The sequence below is a fragment of the Toxotes jaculatrix genome, chromosome 14 (genome assembly GCF_017976425.1).
Source record: "Toxotes jaculatrix isolate fToxJac2 chromosome 14, fToxJac2.pri, whole genome shotgun sequence".
Lineage (NCBI taxonomy): Eukaryota > Metazoa > Chordata > Actinopteri > Toxotidae > Toxotes > Toxotes jaculatrix.
This window is the reverse complement of record NC_054407.1, coordinates 11,875,512-11,894,390: the sequence shown is the minus strand read 5'-3', so window position 1 is coordinate 11,894,390 and position 18,879 is coordinate 11,875,512. Positions and strand designations below refer to the sequence as shown.

Genomic DNA, 18,879 nt, shown 5'->3' with positions numbered 1-18,879 from the left:
GTGATGAGGCTCTTTTATGTGTCGTACCATATTGTTGGCTTCGCTCTCGTGGATCTTGGCCTGCAGGGATTGGACCTGGAGCTGGGCCTTCTGCAGCTCGCTGACACACTGACCAGCCGCACACTCATACTGGTTCAGCTGACTTTGCTGCTCCTCAACGAGACTCTGTGATGAAGACGATAAGAAGTCAAGAGTTTAAAGATGTAAAAACAACCGAGCAGTAAATATACTATTCGATGTTCTGACTAAATCCAGCTGCTGAATTATTTGTGAGGAAGATATTTTGCCTTAGAAGTCATGAAAAATACAGAGGCGGAAGGCTGCATAACCTTCACAGTGGATTGTATAACACTGTACTCTTTCAGCATTTAGAAACTTTGCTCATTCATGTGTGAGCTTTGTAAAAAGCTATGACGAGGACAGGGCCTCTGGAGTGGTGCGTGAGCATCTGCATGCATGAGTTAGCACAACCGAGCATGCCCAAATTGCTCTGTGTTACCTTTGTATTATCTTTACATAACCAGCCTATAAATAATTCCAGTTTTCATAAACTAAAGGAAGGATATCATCATGATACACTGACTCTTACATTCATTCACCAAGATCAATATGTGGTTTAATGAAGCTGAGATTGAATCAGCTAGACTTAGATTTTTACGCTAATTTATTTTTTCCTAACAAAAATGATAAACTTATCATTTAAATGGTGTTACTGTAGTAGCCAACCAGTATTGAGACGACAGGGTGGTCTGACATTGCGTGGATCACTTTGCCTCAAGGGCTCTGACTGAAAATAGGCCAGTAGTGGAAGTCACTCTGCCTTAATGTCTCCCCCCTACATCTAACCTACTTCAGTCAGCAGCCCCAGCACCAAGATCACATACACTTATTAAGGAAGAAGATCTCCTTCAGAGGCAAACACACGCCATCCAAAAACTATTGCAGATAATTATTAACTTGAGGAAGCTGAATATTTTAATACTGCACACACACACAAACACTGATGCACACTTGTCTTGACTCACTGGTGCAGAAAATCCTGTGCTGCAACATAATTTTTTTCAACTGGCATCTCATCTGTCTGCAGGCTGTGTTCCTGCTTCTGAGTATGTAGCAGCTGCAACAGAAATGACTGTGGATCCTCAGCCTCAATTAGATTTGAAATGCTGGTTTTAGATTTTAAGATATTTTACACTCAGTAAATTGTGGAAAAAACGCCTGTGCTTAATGAGCTCTTTGTACGTGCATATACACACACACACACCTGACTGCTCAAGTAATGTATTCCCACCCATAGACAGCTAAGCAGCACACACACACACAAACACACACCACCGTAGTTCACAGCCTCCTGAGTAAAGGATTGTGGGAGAGGCAGTGGGCAGGATTTCAGTGACTGACAGCTGGATTATGTGGCTAATTACGCTGAAAAAAGTGGTGAGAATAATCGTTTTGTGGGCAGGCTGCACTGTTTGTAAGTCAAACATCAAAGCCTGTTGGGTTGGCTCACTCAGAGTGCTGCAGATACTGCAGATTTGCCGTGCAAAGGCAAAATTCACTACTCTGCAAGTGTCATCATCCTACAGTGGAGAAATATTTCTATTCAGCACCATCACCATCCTCAACAAGGTTTTATACCTGGTGAGGAGGTGGGGGAGGATACTCTTTGTACAAATCTTCCAATAGGTCCTCCATGTCGGTCAAGTTCAGATCCTGATCCACCCCAATGTCCAGCCTGATAAGAGGGGTCTCCAGCTCAGGCGTTGGCATGTGGTTGTCTCGTTCTGTATCTGGAGTTCCATACGACATTCCCAGGACAGGATCAGGGAAGCCCAGCCTTGTGCCTCCATTACTGGAGCTCTGTCTGAGCAGCACTGGCAGCTTGCTCCCCTTAGAGCTCTGGACTGGCCGGTAGACGGCACAGCTCTGCAGCAAACAGAGGGCCAAAGAGAGGCTGAGCCCAGGTGAGGCTTGACCATGTGGGGCTCCCATGTGCTCTTCAGAGAGGGAGTCAGATATCCGGTCATCTAAGGGCTCCCTGGGGGAGCTCAGAGGACCATCTGTTATGGCTCCAGGCTGGACGTATTCCTCAGTTGTCTCCAGGGACGCTATAGAGGGGCTGGAGCTGGCTCGTCCAGCTAGGGTACGATCACTGTCTGATGTCTTCGAGGGGTCCTGAGAACCAGGAACCAGAGTTACAGAGGAGGGGGGTTCTTCTGAATCTTCCACATTTTTTCTGTCTCCTTCCCCACCACCTCCTACTCCTCCAATCACACTGCCTCCCATAACACTGGCTGAATATCTGGTTGATGGCCCACAGGAAATACTCCGTGCCAACTTCCTGGGCACCTTACAGACAGCTTCATAGTCAGAGTCTGCCACCCGCCAGTAGGAACATCCTCGACACCTCCTGGGAGTGCTGGGCACGCAGCGCTGTGAGCCTGCAACTGTGACCTCTGACCCTGGACCAGCAGGACACTGAGGGTGGTGGTGATGTTGACAGTCCAGGCTGTCGTCAGCCCAGGACTCATACAAAGAGTAGACCAGGTCATCCTGGAGCAGGGCACAGTACTTTGCATGAGTGAGACCGGAAATGTCCACGATGCCATCCCCTGGCCCTTCATTATCTCCACTGATTGTTGCTGGACCCTCCTCTGAATTTGTTTTCCGGTAGAGCCCACCGATACACTGCCTCAGCCGATGTTTCTCCTGCAGGAGCCGCTGCAACCTTTCAATGGACAGGGCCTCCACACGGGCGATGACTGTGTCGAAGCGGTACATGCGGTCCAGCATGAAGGTGCACTTGGAGCAGGCAAACTCCCCTCTGCCATCCCGGGTCAGCTCTTGCCCCAGAGCATGAGACAGTAGCACCTGCAGGTTGAGTTTTGCGGCGGGGTGGAAGATCCATCTCCTCTGGTTGCCGCAGAGCTCCCGGCCACAGATGCGACATGTCTCCTTCATCTTGAGATCAAGCATTCCACAGGTTTGCAATTATCTAAGAGTGGCAGAATCTCTTCTTTGCTCTAAGGTCAGTCAACCTGGATCCTTATGATGAATTTGACCCAGTGCAAATAACAAAAGAGCATAATGTTCAAGCAGCATCAGAGTAAACACATAACAATAAAAGCCTTCTGCATCTGATATATTGAAAAGCTCCTCATGACACCAGTCCTTACAATGGCATCAAATTCAATGGCTTAAAGAGAAATGAGATGAGGTAGAAAAGAAGAAATCCAGGCTTGTAGAGAATGGTTGCACATGTGGTTTTTGGTAGCACAGAAAAAGATGAGGTAAAAGCACATTAATAGATACTGTGACTATCATTAAATGATGTCCATCGGCTCCGGACCACCGTTCATGTGCTGAAGGTGCAGGTGCATTGGGAATATGGCGCACACCCCCGCAGATGTTACCGTCTCGTCAATCAGTTGCAGAATTTATCCGTGTATGTTTAGCATTCCCGACAGCACCGCACGCTCCTCTGCACCATCAGTCGGCTGTCACGGACACACGAGCCGCACCGCGCGCCGTCCGGCTCATTGTGACCGGGGATCGGTAACAATTCTCTGCCCTTTACACGGGCACGGAGCGGTAACAGGCGTCCCGGGACAGTCCGCCGAGTCTCTCCCCGGTCTCCGTGGTCGGTAGAATAGACGCCTCATTCATTTCAAAGCCGTTACCGACAGCTAGACTAGTAGGCACGCACACCGTACCCGCTCCCCCGCGCGATCGGAGATCCTTCGGGCTGATAGCGATGTGGCTGCCTGAACCAGACCTGCAGCGGCGGAGCGCACCATTCAGGGAAAACGGGGGTGGAGAAGCCCGGTGCAGTCATAGGGTAAAGGCAAGCTCACGGTTTGATATCCACTATGATTGCAAGTCACAACGACGATTTTTATTTCAAAAAACACAAATAAATGTAAAGCCAGCGAATATCTGTTTAATCTAAGGTTTATTAAATAAAGAGACGGAGTGATGTTCCCCCGGGAGTCTGTTACTTCCTCCTGTCCGGTTTACTAAGCTCTGTTCGCCTGACTGAACAGGTGAAATGCTCAGTAGCACGGTAACATTAGTGACGCTCTGTAAAATATAAAATTGAGAGAGACAGAGACTCTATTCTATTTTTATTGTATTATTATCTTATATTTCTATTATACTTCATTTTATATTAGTTTATGTATAATAGACTTTTTTTCTCTAAAATCCTAATCTGTGATAAAGCAAATCAAACGGACAGCCAATTACACACACGCACGCACTGCCTAAGGGTTGACTAGAACCATTTATAATATACACAAACTAAGGGTGAAACTATTAGTCGATTACTCAAGTATTGCAATAGACAAAAACTTACCACAGTTATTTATGCAATCAATAAAACGTTTAAGTAATTTATCAGTTTTCTGACATTTTAGTATAAACAATGAATTGATTAATAATTTTTTCTGATTCATTAAAAAAGATCAACATATTAATCAGCAAGAAAAATAAGTTGCAGCCCTGATAATAACTAAAACTTTTCTTTTATAAATTACCATCATGATAAAACAGTTTTGAATTGCAATCACTACAGAAATAATAACATAGTTGTGTGTTGTTTTGGCCTTTTAATAGTGCCCCTGACAGACCAGTGTAATTTTCCAAACACCAGTACCAAGTGTCAAAACATATTCTTGCTTCCAGATTATTACTAGTATTTCCTGTTGCTGTGGAGCAGATATTTCAACAATGGTTCGACTGTGATGGTCGAACAACAAGGCCTTTCTAATACATTTGACTGTGCAAGTTTGTCTCTGCAGCGGCTACAGTTTTTGTTTTCCTGAGGGCGCACAAACAGATGGTCATGCTACCACACTGTGACTTCCAAACAGATATTCAGTGAAAAAAACTCCCTTGTTCCACCGTCAATATACTTTCTTACTCAAAGCAATTTCTTCAGGACAGAGTGTGATCCTGTACATCCACATTAATGTGTGAGTCAGAGCTGTGGGACCTTAAGTCTGCTTTCAGGTTCTTGACTCCTGATTATTTGAAGGTTAATTACCAGGCCTGACTCATTTTCTCTAAATCAGATATTTCAGAAAGCTTCACACAGCCACCATCATGTGGGAAAGATGCAGCTGAATAACAAGTCTAGACATTTGATATCTATATTGTATTTGTATTTTGTGACTGTACTATTTAATGTTTGGTGAAATTTAATGTTTGAAAATACAATCAAATGTCAAAACATAACACTAATTTAGTTCTTTACAGTAACTACAAATTATTCTTTAAAAGGAAACCCTGGGAATAATAAGAAGTTACAGCTGTTACTCTTTCCCGCCTCCTCCTTTCTCTCCCGACATAGATTTGATCTAAATGTCTGTGGTGTCTGGGGAACTAATTAAGAGCTCTTGTGGCGGGTGTCTGTCTGAAACAACACAACTTGATATCAGTGTTGGGGTCGCAGATCACTCAAAGGTCGACCTGACCTATCGACAACCCGGCTGAAACTAGAGCTGCTAAACTGCTAACCAGTGAGATGCCTGTGTGCACCACACGCACATATGAAAGACAGCACCTCAAGGGAATGTGTACACACACGCACGCACGCACGCGCACACACACACAAACGCAAGACCCCAGATACACTGATCCTCATATGATCTCTTTTGGTGGGGGGATGCAAATGCAGCAAAACCTAAAACTTAAAAATATAAATGAAGTCCACACTGCAGTAAAAGGCACAGGTATCATTTAAAGCTACAATATATGACAAACCATTTTTGATTTGGCTAAATTCTTTTGTAAATGTCATAATATGGAACAACTGGCAAATACATACAGTATATTCATTTAATTGTACACAATGTTTCACACACAGTCTTGCAGACACACAAGCACCGCACCACTTACCCAACAAACAACTGTCACTTCCCTCTGATTTTGCAAAGTCAAATGTCCTCAGCATTTCAACACCCGGGCAGTTAAAATTCAGCCATCACAAAACTGATAGCGTACTTTTTGTGTAGTCAGGGTTCTGTCTTTTCTTGTGTATGTACAGTAAATACTCCCACACAAAATGTTTCTTATCATCTCTAAATAATACTATGAAGCTTATTATATACAAGCCCACTATTCCCTTAGTGGCTAGATATATGTTTTGCACACACAGTGATGTTGAACATCTTTTAACATGGTGCCTAGATTTGGTTAGTTTTTCAGTGAACTTGAACACACACACACACGCACACCTTTACACACACATGCATCCAGTGTGAAATCTGAGCAGAGAGTCTGGTGAACGCATTTGCATCCTTCATCCAAAACTGATTTACAAGTTAAAACGCCTGCAGAGGCATCATGACAATGAAACGCTGTTTGTGAGAAACTCACCCAGCAACAAATATGTTTGCAACACATTCAGGCTATTGCCAAATAACAACAACCAGCACTGCACTGGTTATGCTATGGCTATGGTTGTAATTATTAATTGGTAAGGATTCACTTCAGGTGGAGAGAGCTGCTGCCAAAGTAATGGTCCCTCTCCATTAGTACTTTCTGTATGTATCTGAGGAAATATGTGTCCTTGGGGATGTCAGTGCAGCTCAAGCCTGTAAATGTAATGAGATTCTGGCACTTTACGTGATGAGATAAACCCTCAGTAAGATGGACTGTACTTTCACTGGAAGCCTCAAATAATGCTCCATGCATTCCAGGTTTCATAAACACACAGTTCTTTTTGAATGATGTTCCTCACCTCTGTTTGTTACTTTTAGATGCACAATATGTACTAATTCATCAGCACATATCTTTATCGTTTTGGTGGAATAAGCCACCGAGCCACAATGACTCATTCAAGATTAGACTGCACAAAGACGAGCAAAGTTTCAGTTCACCACAGGATGTTTCACTAGATGTTTGCTTTTTTCCATAACATTGTTAACAGTTAGTTCTTTCAGCTATGATATAACAATGCTTCTTGTCTTGTAAAGAGAAGTACTGATTTTTTAAAATGATTATTTCTGCACAAAACACTCAGAGATGGAGTACATTTTGTTAACATTTTTAATACTTTTTTTCTGAAATTTGGGTGAAGTTGGTTGATACTACAACCTTTCCTTTTATTTTACTATAAATAATATTGTGTTGGTCATATTGTGAATTTTCCAATCTCTATCATTCTTCTACTGCAGGTCATTTTTGTTAAACAACATGTTTAACCTACAGTTGTCAGCTCTTGTGTGAAAATGCTATGTGTCACTTCTCCATAAGGAGGCAGAGTCTGACAAAGAGCTCTGGACTTCAACAATGAGCACTGTGATGCTGCTCTGACACTTAGTGGAGAACTGTATAATAACATGTGATGGCTAATGAACCAAAGCTGTTTTAAATATCCACCTACCTGCATCTCCTGTTCGATGCGCAGCCTCTCTCGACCCAGTTCCTCCTGATAGAACTGTGCAACAGAGAAGACAGATTATAAACCTACTGTATGTGCTAACCCAGGAACTGAAAAGCCAGGAAAGTAAATAAATAAACCTTCACTGAAATATGAAATAATTGGTTTCATAAGATAATTTATGTGTTTTTTGGTGTTTTAAATACATCAATACTTGTATATATATATATATATGAATCTGCATACAATTCCCCACATTAGAGAAATTATAAGTTTGAGTACCCATTTACAATGGCTCTGCTGGAGAGATGCCACTGAAGAGGATTTTGGATGTTAGTTGCCATTTACAGGAGAAATAAAAGGCATTTATACCTCCACATCCTTGTCCTTCTGCAGCAGAGATGAAGACAGCTCTTGAACTTGTCCCTCCAACTCTCCCACCCTGAGTGTGAGGGTCGTCTTCTCTCCACTCAGCTCTGTGATGAGGGCCTCTTTGGAGCGAAGCTCTTTAGTCAGCTCCTCTATTAACCTGAATATAGACAGAGGAAGGGTCACTCAGTGCCACTTGAAGGTGAATTTAGTTTGATGATGGTTGGAGATTTTTTTTTTTTTTTTGCACCTGTCTTTGTTGGTATTGGATGGTGACAGGATGCTTGGGGGCCTCTCGTCCTCTGGGATGTCCTCCATGGGGGTGTCTAGGGAGAGGAGGGAGGCGTGGGAGTGTGATCCAGCCAGTGAGGCCATCCGCTCAGCCTCACTGCGTGCTAGCTGGGCTTCCTAGAAACCCACACAGAGTGAAACTGTTATGCATTTGTAAATCTGAGGCATGTTTGTGTCAGTTCAAATAGCTGAAGGTGTAAGCGGACTAACCTCCTGCAGGAGCTGAATCTTGGTCTCAAGCACTTGCTGCATGTGATCGATTTCCTGCTGTCTCTCCTGACACCGTCTCTGCAGCTCTGCCTCATTGTGGTTGGTCAAGCTCTCTGCTGTTGTGCTGTCAAAGAGGAAAGAAAATCAAACCTGATCACCACATCAGTCAGGTTCATACTAATGAGTAGAGCCTCATGGGATACCCAACACCCCCCCACTTATAGCACAGATTAAATATGTCCCCCACCCATGTAGGCTTCTATTGTTATGATTAATGCCAGTATATACTCTCTCTGAGTTGATGTTCACATGGTCTGATGTTTCTGCAGTAGTGGATTCAATTTGGGTCCTTTTTCCTTTTGAAAGTAACCTGGACTGTTACAGATTTCAACCAGAGGCTTGAGTTACAGATGTGAAGGTTTACTGGTGGATGTGTTTGTGGTGAAACAACTGATTGAAACACACTGTGCTATTTATGCATGAAATGTGAATATTTTAGACTTCACTCTGAAATGTGAAATTTCTCCCACACATGCTGTTCCTTTGTTCTCCTACAACCACACTAAGTGGCTCATGACGTCAGTGTTTCCCTCACTCCTTCAGACTCCAACTGTGCAAGCATCTGTCTATATCACTTAGTCAGTCAACGACCCTATCCCAGAATTCCTGCTCCCAGAATGGCACACGCCACTCTGTCGCCATGAGTCCTGTTCTGGACTGTGTCTACATACGTTTTTAACTCTGTCCACCACATGCAACAGCTCAAATAACTGGGATATTTTGAACCAGTCTGAGTAATGCAAATGTCTTTCTGTCTCTTGGACAAGTGTCCTTTCTGTGAAGTGGACAAGACCTTCAGCCCATGTGGACAGCTTAAACACCACCCTTTCTGCAAGAAGTCAGAAGGTAGAGGATTCAGTACGGTTGGTCTGTTAACAATATACACAATTTAAACTACCAAGAAAGGCAGGTGGGACTTGAATCCAAGTATTTGTTGAATGAGACTGTGCTTTAAGACAAGTCAAGCACAGCATTTTTTTCTGTTATTGTTACATTTACTTTTATGATGTGTTGTCCGTGGGCTTTTCCAACAGCTCCAAGGGCTGGTTATGGCACAAATGTCTGGCAAACAGGTTGATACTGACAACACAGACTGTGCTGCTGAAATTTCAACGATTCCTCCACAATGTTCCCACACTGCTGACTTGAATGCTGCCCCCGAGGCCTCTGCAATGTCAGGGTTTCCCGGTTCTGTCTTCTGATATCGTAATATGAGATTGTCTGTACAGTACCATTAACAGTGGAAGTGACCAATTCTGTGGCAACAACCACGCCACAGAATACGAATGAAAATCAGATATAAAGCAGCATAACTGTTGGGCAGGAGAGCAGCATAATCGAAGTCGAAGTCGAAGTCGAAGAATGTTATAATAACTGCTTCACTGTAAGAAAAATCTCTGCTCTCACTGAACAGCTTGTCAAATTATATTCATCTGTAAGAATCCCACTGCTAACGGATGCGCAGAGCAGCAGGAGCAACTACAGCAACTAAAATAGAGACGAGTAATAAGAGCCAATTTATCCTTTCCAAGAGCATCAGCAGCTGGTCAGTGATGATCCATACCAATTTAAAGGCCAGCAACCACAACCTTTAAGCAGCATCTCTGACAATGTCAGCAGTAGAAATATTCTCTCTCTATAGTATGGCAAACTGAAGTAGTGCAGGGCTAAACAATTAGTGTGTGTAGCCATGTAGCGTGGAAATTGATGATGCCACAGCAAAAGCTTCATCTATTCCTACATATCTCATACAATCTACTAAACCCCTGCAGGAGTTTCAGGCTCCACCCTGGGGCAGGAGAAGCCCTACGGGAGGAGCAGAACATCTGTTTTAAGGAATTAGCTGTGTGAAAAAGGGGACAAACAATGGCCTTTAAATCCCAAACTAAGGGAACAGGACACCTGTGTTTCTCTCACATGATCATTAAGACTGGACCATGTGGAGAATCACAGATAATCTCTAGTATGGACACACTTACTCCTCTCGAGCCAGCATCCATAGATGGAGAACCACACATGGACACACATAGGTCTGACATACTGATAGATGAATATTGAGCATAATGGAGGACTCTGTGTTATCGGTGTCTAATGCCACTATTTATTTTCCCACTGATACACACTATGTACTGTGTTAAACAAAGTCTATTAGGCCAAAGAAAACATTAAAATAACTGCCTGTAATTACGTTACACAAGCTGCTGATGTAGGGGATTTCAATGAAGCTTGGCAGTTGATACTTTTCCGTCTAGTCTGCAATTGGACAGGCAGGAGAGACCTTCAACATAGTGATACTTTGGAAAATAGTCAATAATACTGACTTTTCTTATATCTATGTATCTATAAAAATAGGGACAGACATGGTTTGACACCAAAGCTCACATGTGCAGACAAAGAAATCTTAATGTAAGGGTTGGAACTACACAACAATCAATATTTATGATTAATATTTGCGAACTTACAGGGCTTTGTCCAGAAGCTGCTGTTTCTCCTGGAGCTCCTGCTTCAAGCTCTCTACTTCCACCTTCAGCTCGATGTTCTGCAAAAGATCAGAAGGTCAGTCAGTCATTCAACTATTTGTTCATTACACATCATCATCATCACAGTTTGTCTCCCCCACATGCAGAACATCTCAGAGACAGATAAATGACCATTTGTACAACTGTGTTCTGCACAATCAGTTAGTGATAGTTTGTAGCTATGAGTAAAGAGAGACTTGGTCTGGGGATAAATACAGTTATGTTAAAATGGGTGAATATTGCAAACTTGACATAATAATGAAAGTCAATTTTGAGATGGACTTCATAAAGAAGCTATTTTTTCATTCTCAAAATAGACACTGCAGGCAGTGTGATGTGTAGAGATGCCAACATTGGTAACACCTGTGAGGGCGTATAATATTCAATAATATTCCCAATGAAAGTAACAAAATTTGTCAAGTCAGTACGCAAGTTACAAACTTTGTGACACAAAATGACTTCGCCTTACATACTCGACTTAGCATGCCTACAGTACAGCGCAACATACACATGTGCCTAATAACGCAGCTTGTCATATTCTGCAGAGACAAAGAACCACAGAATCTATTTCAAGATCATGCTGTATGTATACAAGGTAAAAAAAAAAACAAAACTCATAATTTTGTGTAAAGTGTGTCTGTATGTCTGTGCTGTATACCTGAAGTAATACATAAAAAAAGATAGACAGATTCTGAGGGGGCTTCTGAGCTTTGTAGCACTGAATTACCCTCTCTTCTTTGCATCTCAAAAGCTTATCTGTCATAGTCCTCATTCAGTTTCCTCAGTCATTACATCTCTCCATCACACCCTGTCCTCTCTGTCTCTGCTGTGCGAATCACGGCCGGTGGGTGTTGTGTATCATTAGCACAGAACATCTGACCGTGCTGTCATTGCTGGTATATTTAGAGCTGAAGAATTCGGGGCAGCTCAGATACTCACCACTGGGGCCAAAGGCTAGACTCCACAGTTTGTTTACCTGCTGGGGTCTACAGGGGACATTTTAGGGCCCATCAGGGCTCTTAAACTGGGACAGAGGGTTTAAACTGTGGGAATGGTAGGGCTCATTCTTTCCATTCTGGCCTCAGACAGGAGAGAGAGGACAGTTTATCTGTCTGTCTGTCTGTCTGCCTGCTGGACCAAGATCAGATAATTGCTCTCACTGGTTTTATCAGCGATATCACTGTAGCTTTCATCACGTTCATTTGAACAGACTGTCCACTTTCCCTTGTTCACCCTTGTTGGTTTAGCTGCCTCTCTGTGTCTTTCTTTGTCTCTCCTATCCTGCCTCTTCCTATTTCTGTTTTAGAAATGTTTTAGTGCCTCTTCATGCATGTCAAGGTCTGCTGACCTTACCCTGTCCCTGTCAGAAAGATCTACATATGTAGATAACACTCAGAGAGCTGGGCTACACGTGTACCTACACTCATAGCCTGAAACCTACCCATAAATACATTCCTGAAAGGCACCATGACTGCTTGACACAGCTCATATCGCTGATCATCACACATGCACACATTCATCCTGCACATGTAGCCAGCCAACAACAGCCAGAATGATATTATTATCTTAGCCATGATAAAATAACTTGATGTTTCTATGGGATGCCTCCAAGCTTCAGAAAGCCAGAATCAGGACATATTAAATTTCAAATAAACAAACAGAGCTGTAGAGCTGCAACGACTATTGTCCTCATATGCTGACAAAGAAAAATGGCTCAAATGCTGCATGTGATGTTATTCAGCATCTTCTGAAATGTATGTATCCTCTGAGATACTTTGCCAAAGAATCAGTTGAAAGTTGGTCATCTTCAACCATTCCCAGGCTGCATTTTCTCAAATATGGTATGTCTGTATGTCTTAAATTAAGACTATCTGAGACTCGAAGACTCGATTCGCACTCATAGTAATGCAGCAGCAACTAGAACTTAGGCAACATATGACCAGACATATGTTCTGCATAGCTAATGGTGGCAATTATTTGCCTAAATGCTCAAACAGTAAATAAGTACCACACATGCAAGGGGAACACGTATTCCTGTGTGTGTGTGTGTGTCAAAATGGTTTACAGTAAGAGAGACATTTCCCATCTCAAAAACATCTCTAAATATAGACATCCATCACAGTGCACCTGCTATTCTAGCCCCTCCTGGCCCGACGGCCCTCAGCAACAGACCCACTTATAACCATGCAGTGAATGAAGAGGAGATGGCTGCAGTGACAGGACCATGTCACCATCACACATAAAACAAACACACCTGCAATGTTAGGATGACTTATCACCAACTGACAGGTATTATCATTTAGGCTCAGAACATCTAATGACGATCCTGCTCATTATGTTTGAATCCACACTGAAGATCTACATCTTGTATCATCTCTTAAAATCAACAGAAACACATCTAAGAGCAAATATTCACGTTTTCCAGCTTCTCAGATTTAAAAATCTGCAGATTTTCTGTTTTGCATTTGATTGGCAGAGAATTTGTGATGGGCATTTTTCAGTATTTTCTTTTTTGACACTTTATAGACTAAACTATGGACTAATCAGGAAAATAATCAGTATATAATCATCAGTTGCAGCCCTAGAAATTAGAGAATTATGTACTGCTAAATATATATTCACTTTCTATTTATATCAAGTGGTATTCCTAAACCATGGTGAAGATAACCATGCGAACAAACACGTGCAACAAAGTGCTCCTTGTGTCATATGGACCCTCATATGAATACATGTGATAAATAAATCAGTGTACTCAAGCCTGTTCTATAAATAGAGTCTCTCAGGCTCTGGGAAGGATCACTATGTGCTCAAACAGCTCAGGTCTGACAACATCAACTGTGCAAAGATTTAGGCTCCAATAAAAAAGTGATTAGACTATTTAACCTTTAGCCACACAGTGAAATATTGTTAAGCACAAGGATTAAACTCCAGTTGGATGTCTGTATGACGTGGGATTAGTCCACTGCTGGTATGCAGTAATTGTGGAGGATAAGTGGCAGGACACTCAGGTCTTGCTCAGCTGGCTCAAGCAGCTATTTAGTTTTCTCATATCAAAGAGCTGTTGATGATCGGGAGGGATTTGGAACGAAGGGAGGAAGAAAGAGACGAGTTTTAAATGCCAACTGGCTCACGCAAACAGATGCCAGCTGAGCTGGGTCACCTTATTGTAGGTGCACACTTTACACATGCACACACACGTGTACAGGGAGGCCCACTTAGAAACAAACAGGGCACATGCATATCAGTGGTGTACTCAGAGAGAAATACTTTTAAAAATGTTGCAATTTTTAGGTTTTAACAAATGATTCCTTTAATTTGATTATGTTTTTGATTAATCATTTCATAGTGTAATATAGAAAATGTCAAAAAAATAGACCATAGTAAGTTCCCAGAGATCATAGTGACATTTTTTAATTCCTTGCTTTGTCCGACCACCAGCCCAAAGTTACTCATCTGCTGATCAATACGTTTCTGTTTCGGGGATTTGACTTCAGCTTTCAGTAACTTAAAATTTTTAATACTTGATGCTCCTGACACATTTCAGTCTGTAATTTTTTTTTGTTTTATTTCATTTCACTGGCCTATTGGTGAGATTCCATTATAGGTTCACAGGTATGTCCCACTGAGTCTGTGTATTTATGCAGCTGTAGATCTCAGTATAAGACATCAATAGAAAGCAACACAGAAGAAAACTGCATCATATAAAGAAAACCCTGAGCAAAAACTAGTTAATGAATGTGTAGTCCTTCACACAGTGGCTACATCTAAAAACAAGTACTTGGAAAAGCAAACACGACAGGTCACATCACCTCGACCAGGTCAGTGCAACAGCTGGGTCAACAGACTGTGGAAGTAGCTCAGTAAAGCAGCTCTTAAGGTCTGTCATGATAACAACCATCTAATGGTTCCACCATCTAATCACTGATGAAGGCACAATTCAGCTTTTTTGATTAAATACTCTAAAGCATAAATTGTTTTTTTGTTAATGAAATGACCCTTAGTCCACAAACAAACAGTCCGATTCATCAGCAGTCAAACAGGCTCACATATTCATGAGTTGCCCTACTCACCGTGCGGTAGACATCTTCACTGCTCTCCTCATACTTCTGCTGTATCCTCTCCTCCAGGAAGTAGATGCGGAGCTTGAGGCTGAAGTTCTCCTTCTTCAGGTCATTTAGGTGCTGTGACAAAGTACGGTAACCGTTAGACATGACCGTCAGAGAGCACCAACACTGATTGACATGTCCGTTGTAGGTCAAAAATGAACAGTCGTCTCCGACTTCTCCGTATTGTGGGAGAATACAGAGTCCATATTAAAGGACAGTGACTGTCAAAGCATGTCCTTGTGTTAGAGTCCGGTAACCGTTAGACATGCTACCACCTCCTCCAAAAGAGCATAATGCTTTACCTGAAAAAAGCCAAATTATTTACAAAGTGGTATCCCAGCCTCTATTAGGCCATTGGGAAACCATCTATAAAACCACACATGCACTAAAGCTAACACATTCACACAAACAAACACACTCAAGCCTAATGGGGCGTTTGAGGTGCAGAGGGCTACTCTGCAGCCCAGGCGGTCAAAGATGCAGCCATGTCAGCTCCATGGTGTGATCTGGTCGACTAAGGGACGGGACAGGAGCTTATTTTACTGGAGGAGACATCCCTGGAATCCCAGACTGCCAAGGGAGATGGGTGGAAGGGGAGAAGAGGGGGAGGAGGGAGGGAGTAGGAGGGGAGGTAAAAGGCTCAGGGATCACGGGCACTTGTGATATGAAGGGAAATCTCAGCCCTCTGCAAAACAGAACCGTCGAAAGGAACTCAGACATGAAGAGAAAGAGGGGGTTAAATGTGAGTCCTTCTGGGTTTTTGTCATTTTGTCTGTTTCCTTTCAGATAGGATATTGAAGGTAAATTTAATTTGCCCAGTTTAACCACTTGCTTAACCCTTTTCAACATATATTTTTGAGTCTGGAAGTTGATCCCTATTGAGAGAATAGCTGAAAATCTATCCACACCAGCCTCCATGTTATATAACCACAACACTGACTCACCTCCATTTAGTCTCTGCTGATTTTGGGAAATGACAGTCTCATTAATATTTGTTTTATTTTGGTATTTTGCACATTGAGCAAATGAATTTGCTCCCAGAGAATGCTGATAGACTTTACACAAGTTTATCAAGTTAGGAAATACTTGATTTCCTGAATGTAGGTTTCCTTTCTACTCAGGGGAGACACTATACAATTACAACCCATTCTGGAAATTTTTTCTGAGAAGAAAATCACTTTCTCCTTTAAAAGGTTGATTACAAACAAAACAGTTTTGTTAGGATGTGTAGCTAAGTAGGCAGCTGCTTGCTTACACGTTAGCCACAACAATGTGGCTGCGTCCAACAGCTTCTTTTGGGTCCCAATATTGGACAAACTAAAGTAGCTTTCAACTATGCAAATAGAAAAGTCACTGACACACAGTAAAATACAGTTTGTACAGCAATACCATCTGACATTTCAAAGGAACCACATCTGTCCACTCCTGCCCCGAATTTACCATTTGTCTATAGTTAAACAGATAAAAATCAAAAACTCTCCTGACAAGGGCACGGGGAAATAAAATCAGAGGGGCTGATGGGAGTGGGACAGACAGGTGAATGGAAAGAAGCTGGATGAAATAGGAGACCTGGCAGCACTGAGCCACAGTGCTATTAATAGGGAGGTGTCCTGAATCTCACAGAGTGGTGAATCCCTGTCCCTCAGGGATGAGTGAACAGAAAGAAAGAAAGAAACAGAAAGACGGGGTCCATAAGTACTTCCTCAATATTATAATAAAAGCAATAACCTTGGCTAAAATCAAGTGTCAGGATTAATATCCAATGTAAAAAGAATCTCTAATAAAGTGACTGATGCATGTTACCAACACATGCAGTTACGTCATTATTAGTTCTTGGTGCGTTCAGTGTGTGTGCCCATTAAAGTGTCACATTACATGCTATTGCTAAATAATTCAGAGCAAAAGATAGGCTAGACGCCAAGTGGAGTCTCCACATAACATTAGGGATGACATCATATTCGTAGTGTGTGTTTTTAAACTACTCCACACATATAGCCACACCCTCTCACACACTCACTTTTCAGCTCTTGGTCAAAGACAAATAAATAGGAGAGAATGCGTGTAAATATGTGCGTGCAGTGTGTGTTGCAATGTGTTTATCTAAGGTGTAAAACTGACACATCCAAGATCTGGCAGCCACGAAAGTGACTCCAGCTTTGAGTTGGCTGTTGTCTTTCAGAAAGTACCCTCCGCTTTCGTGACTGGTTGGTGACACCTCCCGTTTTAACGAGGCTCAGCGGCAGCTCCAGAATAACATTAAAGGAGCTTCACTGGTGGTGAGTTCTCAGTGACAGTTTTAGTGCTTGGCTTGTGTTTTATTCTGATCTGGTATGTGTCTGACACATCAACAGCTTTTGAAAGAGAGCACTGAGGTGTGTATTGAAGGAAAGTGTGTTGGACTTGTGAATCAATGTAATACTGTGTGACACAGTCTGGGTATTTCAGAAGACAGTCAGCCATACTTGTGCATCTATTTTACAAAGAGCACAGCTGCAGATGCTACCGTATTGCATGAGGCTACTAATGGACAATGGACTGAAAAGAGAGACAACAGTGAAGGGTGCTGAAGAATAGACAGGACTGGGAGACAATTAGCTTTGTATAATTAAATAAACAAATGTAAACGAAATGTAAAACGTCAAGTTGTGGCTTTAGGGGGCGTTACGTGCTGAGACTATTTTTTGGTAAATAATAACAAAGAGCAGTGACTTCACTGAGTCAACCAGCGGAGACACTGCACAGTGCAGTAGGTGTAATCTTTGTAGGTGCCTTTGGTTACAGTTGGCTTTGATACATTTAATCACATAACCATCTTAAATAGCAATTTAAAAAAACATATTAATTTTTATTTAAATTTATAACAGCCACACAAATTGTGCTGCTGCTTTCAGTGACATTTCACAAAAAAACCTATTTGTATTCCATCCACCCCTAATTTTCCAACTTCAAAACTTCCACATTGTCAAACTTAGCTTCACGTGAAATTTGGCAAGAGGCGGATCAGCAATGACAAACCTGCAGCTTGTATTGAATTTGTGCTTTGTTCAAGTACATATATATTATATACAAAGAATGTTTAATACAGCATGTCTGTAAAATGTGACTGGTACAATGCCCAATAATAGTGCAACAGAAACTGATGAGAAATCCTAAAGTAGGCCATGCTGTAGCCAGAGGCAGACTTTAACCATCAGGAGGGTTCAGGGTGTTTTCCATCCAAATCCTCATCTGCAGGTGTTCTCCTTTTCTGTACAGTATTTTAAACACATGTACTGCAGATGGTTTGTTTATGATCATGGATTTTTAGGATAAAACACTACTGATTCCCTCAACACTGTGGTCTGGGCCTACAGAGAAGAGTCTCCATCAAAACAAGCCAAATCTGCTCATTACATCTTGTAGTAAGAGATGGATCCACAAGATGGCCCTGTAGAGCACATTTTTACTGAGCTTACCCACAGTGTCATTAATTATGCTGAAGGACAAGGTAGTGTCACTCATATTAAGCTCTATGATCATTCAAAATAAAAGCTCTCACCTGCTCAAACTGCTTGAGTGTGTGAAGCTGGAGAGGAAGAGAGTTGTCTGTTTCATCACTACACAAATCTAAACAGAAGAAGGAAAAAAAACATTGAAAAAAACATTAGATAAAAAACCAAATAAGCAGTTTATGTTTTTACACTTTACACTTTTACATTTTTTTCAAGAGAGCTTTGTACCTGTCATGTGACCTGTGATCTTGGATGAAGTATCCTCTTCCACCACAGCACTGTCCAAGGGAAACAAAAAAAGAAGCATTGTCAGCACATGTAACACATGAGAGAGAAAAAAAAACACCTGCAGCACAGTATGCATTCCAACATTCCAACATTTGTGGAGGAAAGAAACCAATTAACTGTGGTTTTGTCATCCTTTCAAGCTGAGATCAATTCTAGAAATG

General features: G+C 42.0%; 1 protein-coding gene across 6 annotated transcripts in view; it reads right to left on the bottom strand.

Moving 5' to 3' along the window:
• LOC121192641 (myomegalin-like) overlaps positions 1-15,438 on the bottom strand; it is a 35,036-nt gene extending 19,598 nt beyond the window's left edge. For all 6 annotated transcript variants that reach the window (XM_041054398.1, XM_041054399.1, XM_041054401.1 and 3 more), the window contains exons 1-7: positions 14,904-15,438; positions 10,777-10,853; positions 8,255-8,378; positions 8,004-8,161; positions 7,757-7,913; positions 7,388-7,441; positions 28-165 (exon numbers count right to left, since the gene is read on the bottom strand). In XM_041054398.1, the coding sequence (XP_040910332.1) occupies positions 28-165; positions 7,388-7,441; positions 7,757-7,913; positions 8,004-8,161; positions 8,255-8,378; positions 10,777-10,853; positions 14,904-15,044 (849 nt within the window). In that variant the 5' untranslated portion in view covers positions 15,045-15,438. The remainder of the gene's footprint in view (positions 1-27; positions 166-7,387; positions 7,442-7,756; positions 7,914-8,003; positions 8,162-8,254; positions 8,379-10,776; positions 10,854-14,903) is intronic.
• Between the last annotated feature and the right edge of the window lie 3,441 nt (positions 15,439-18,879).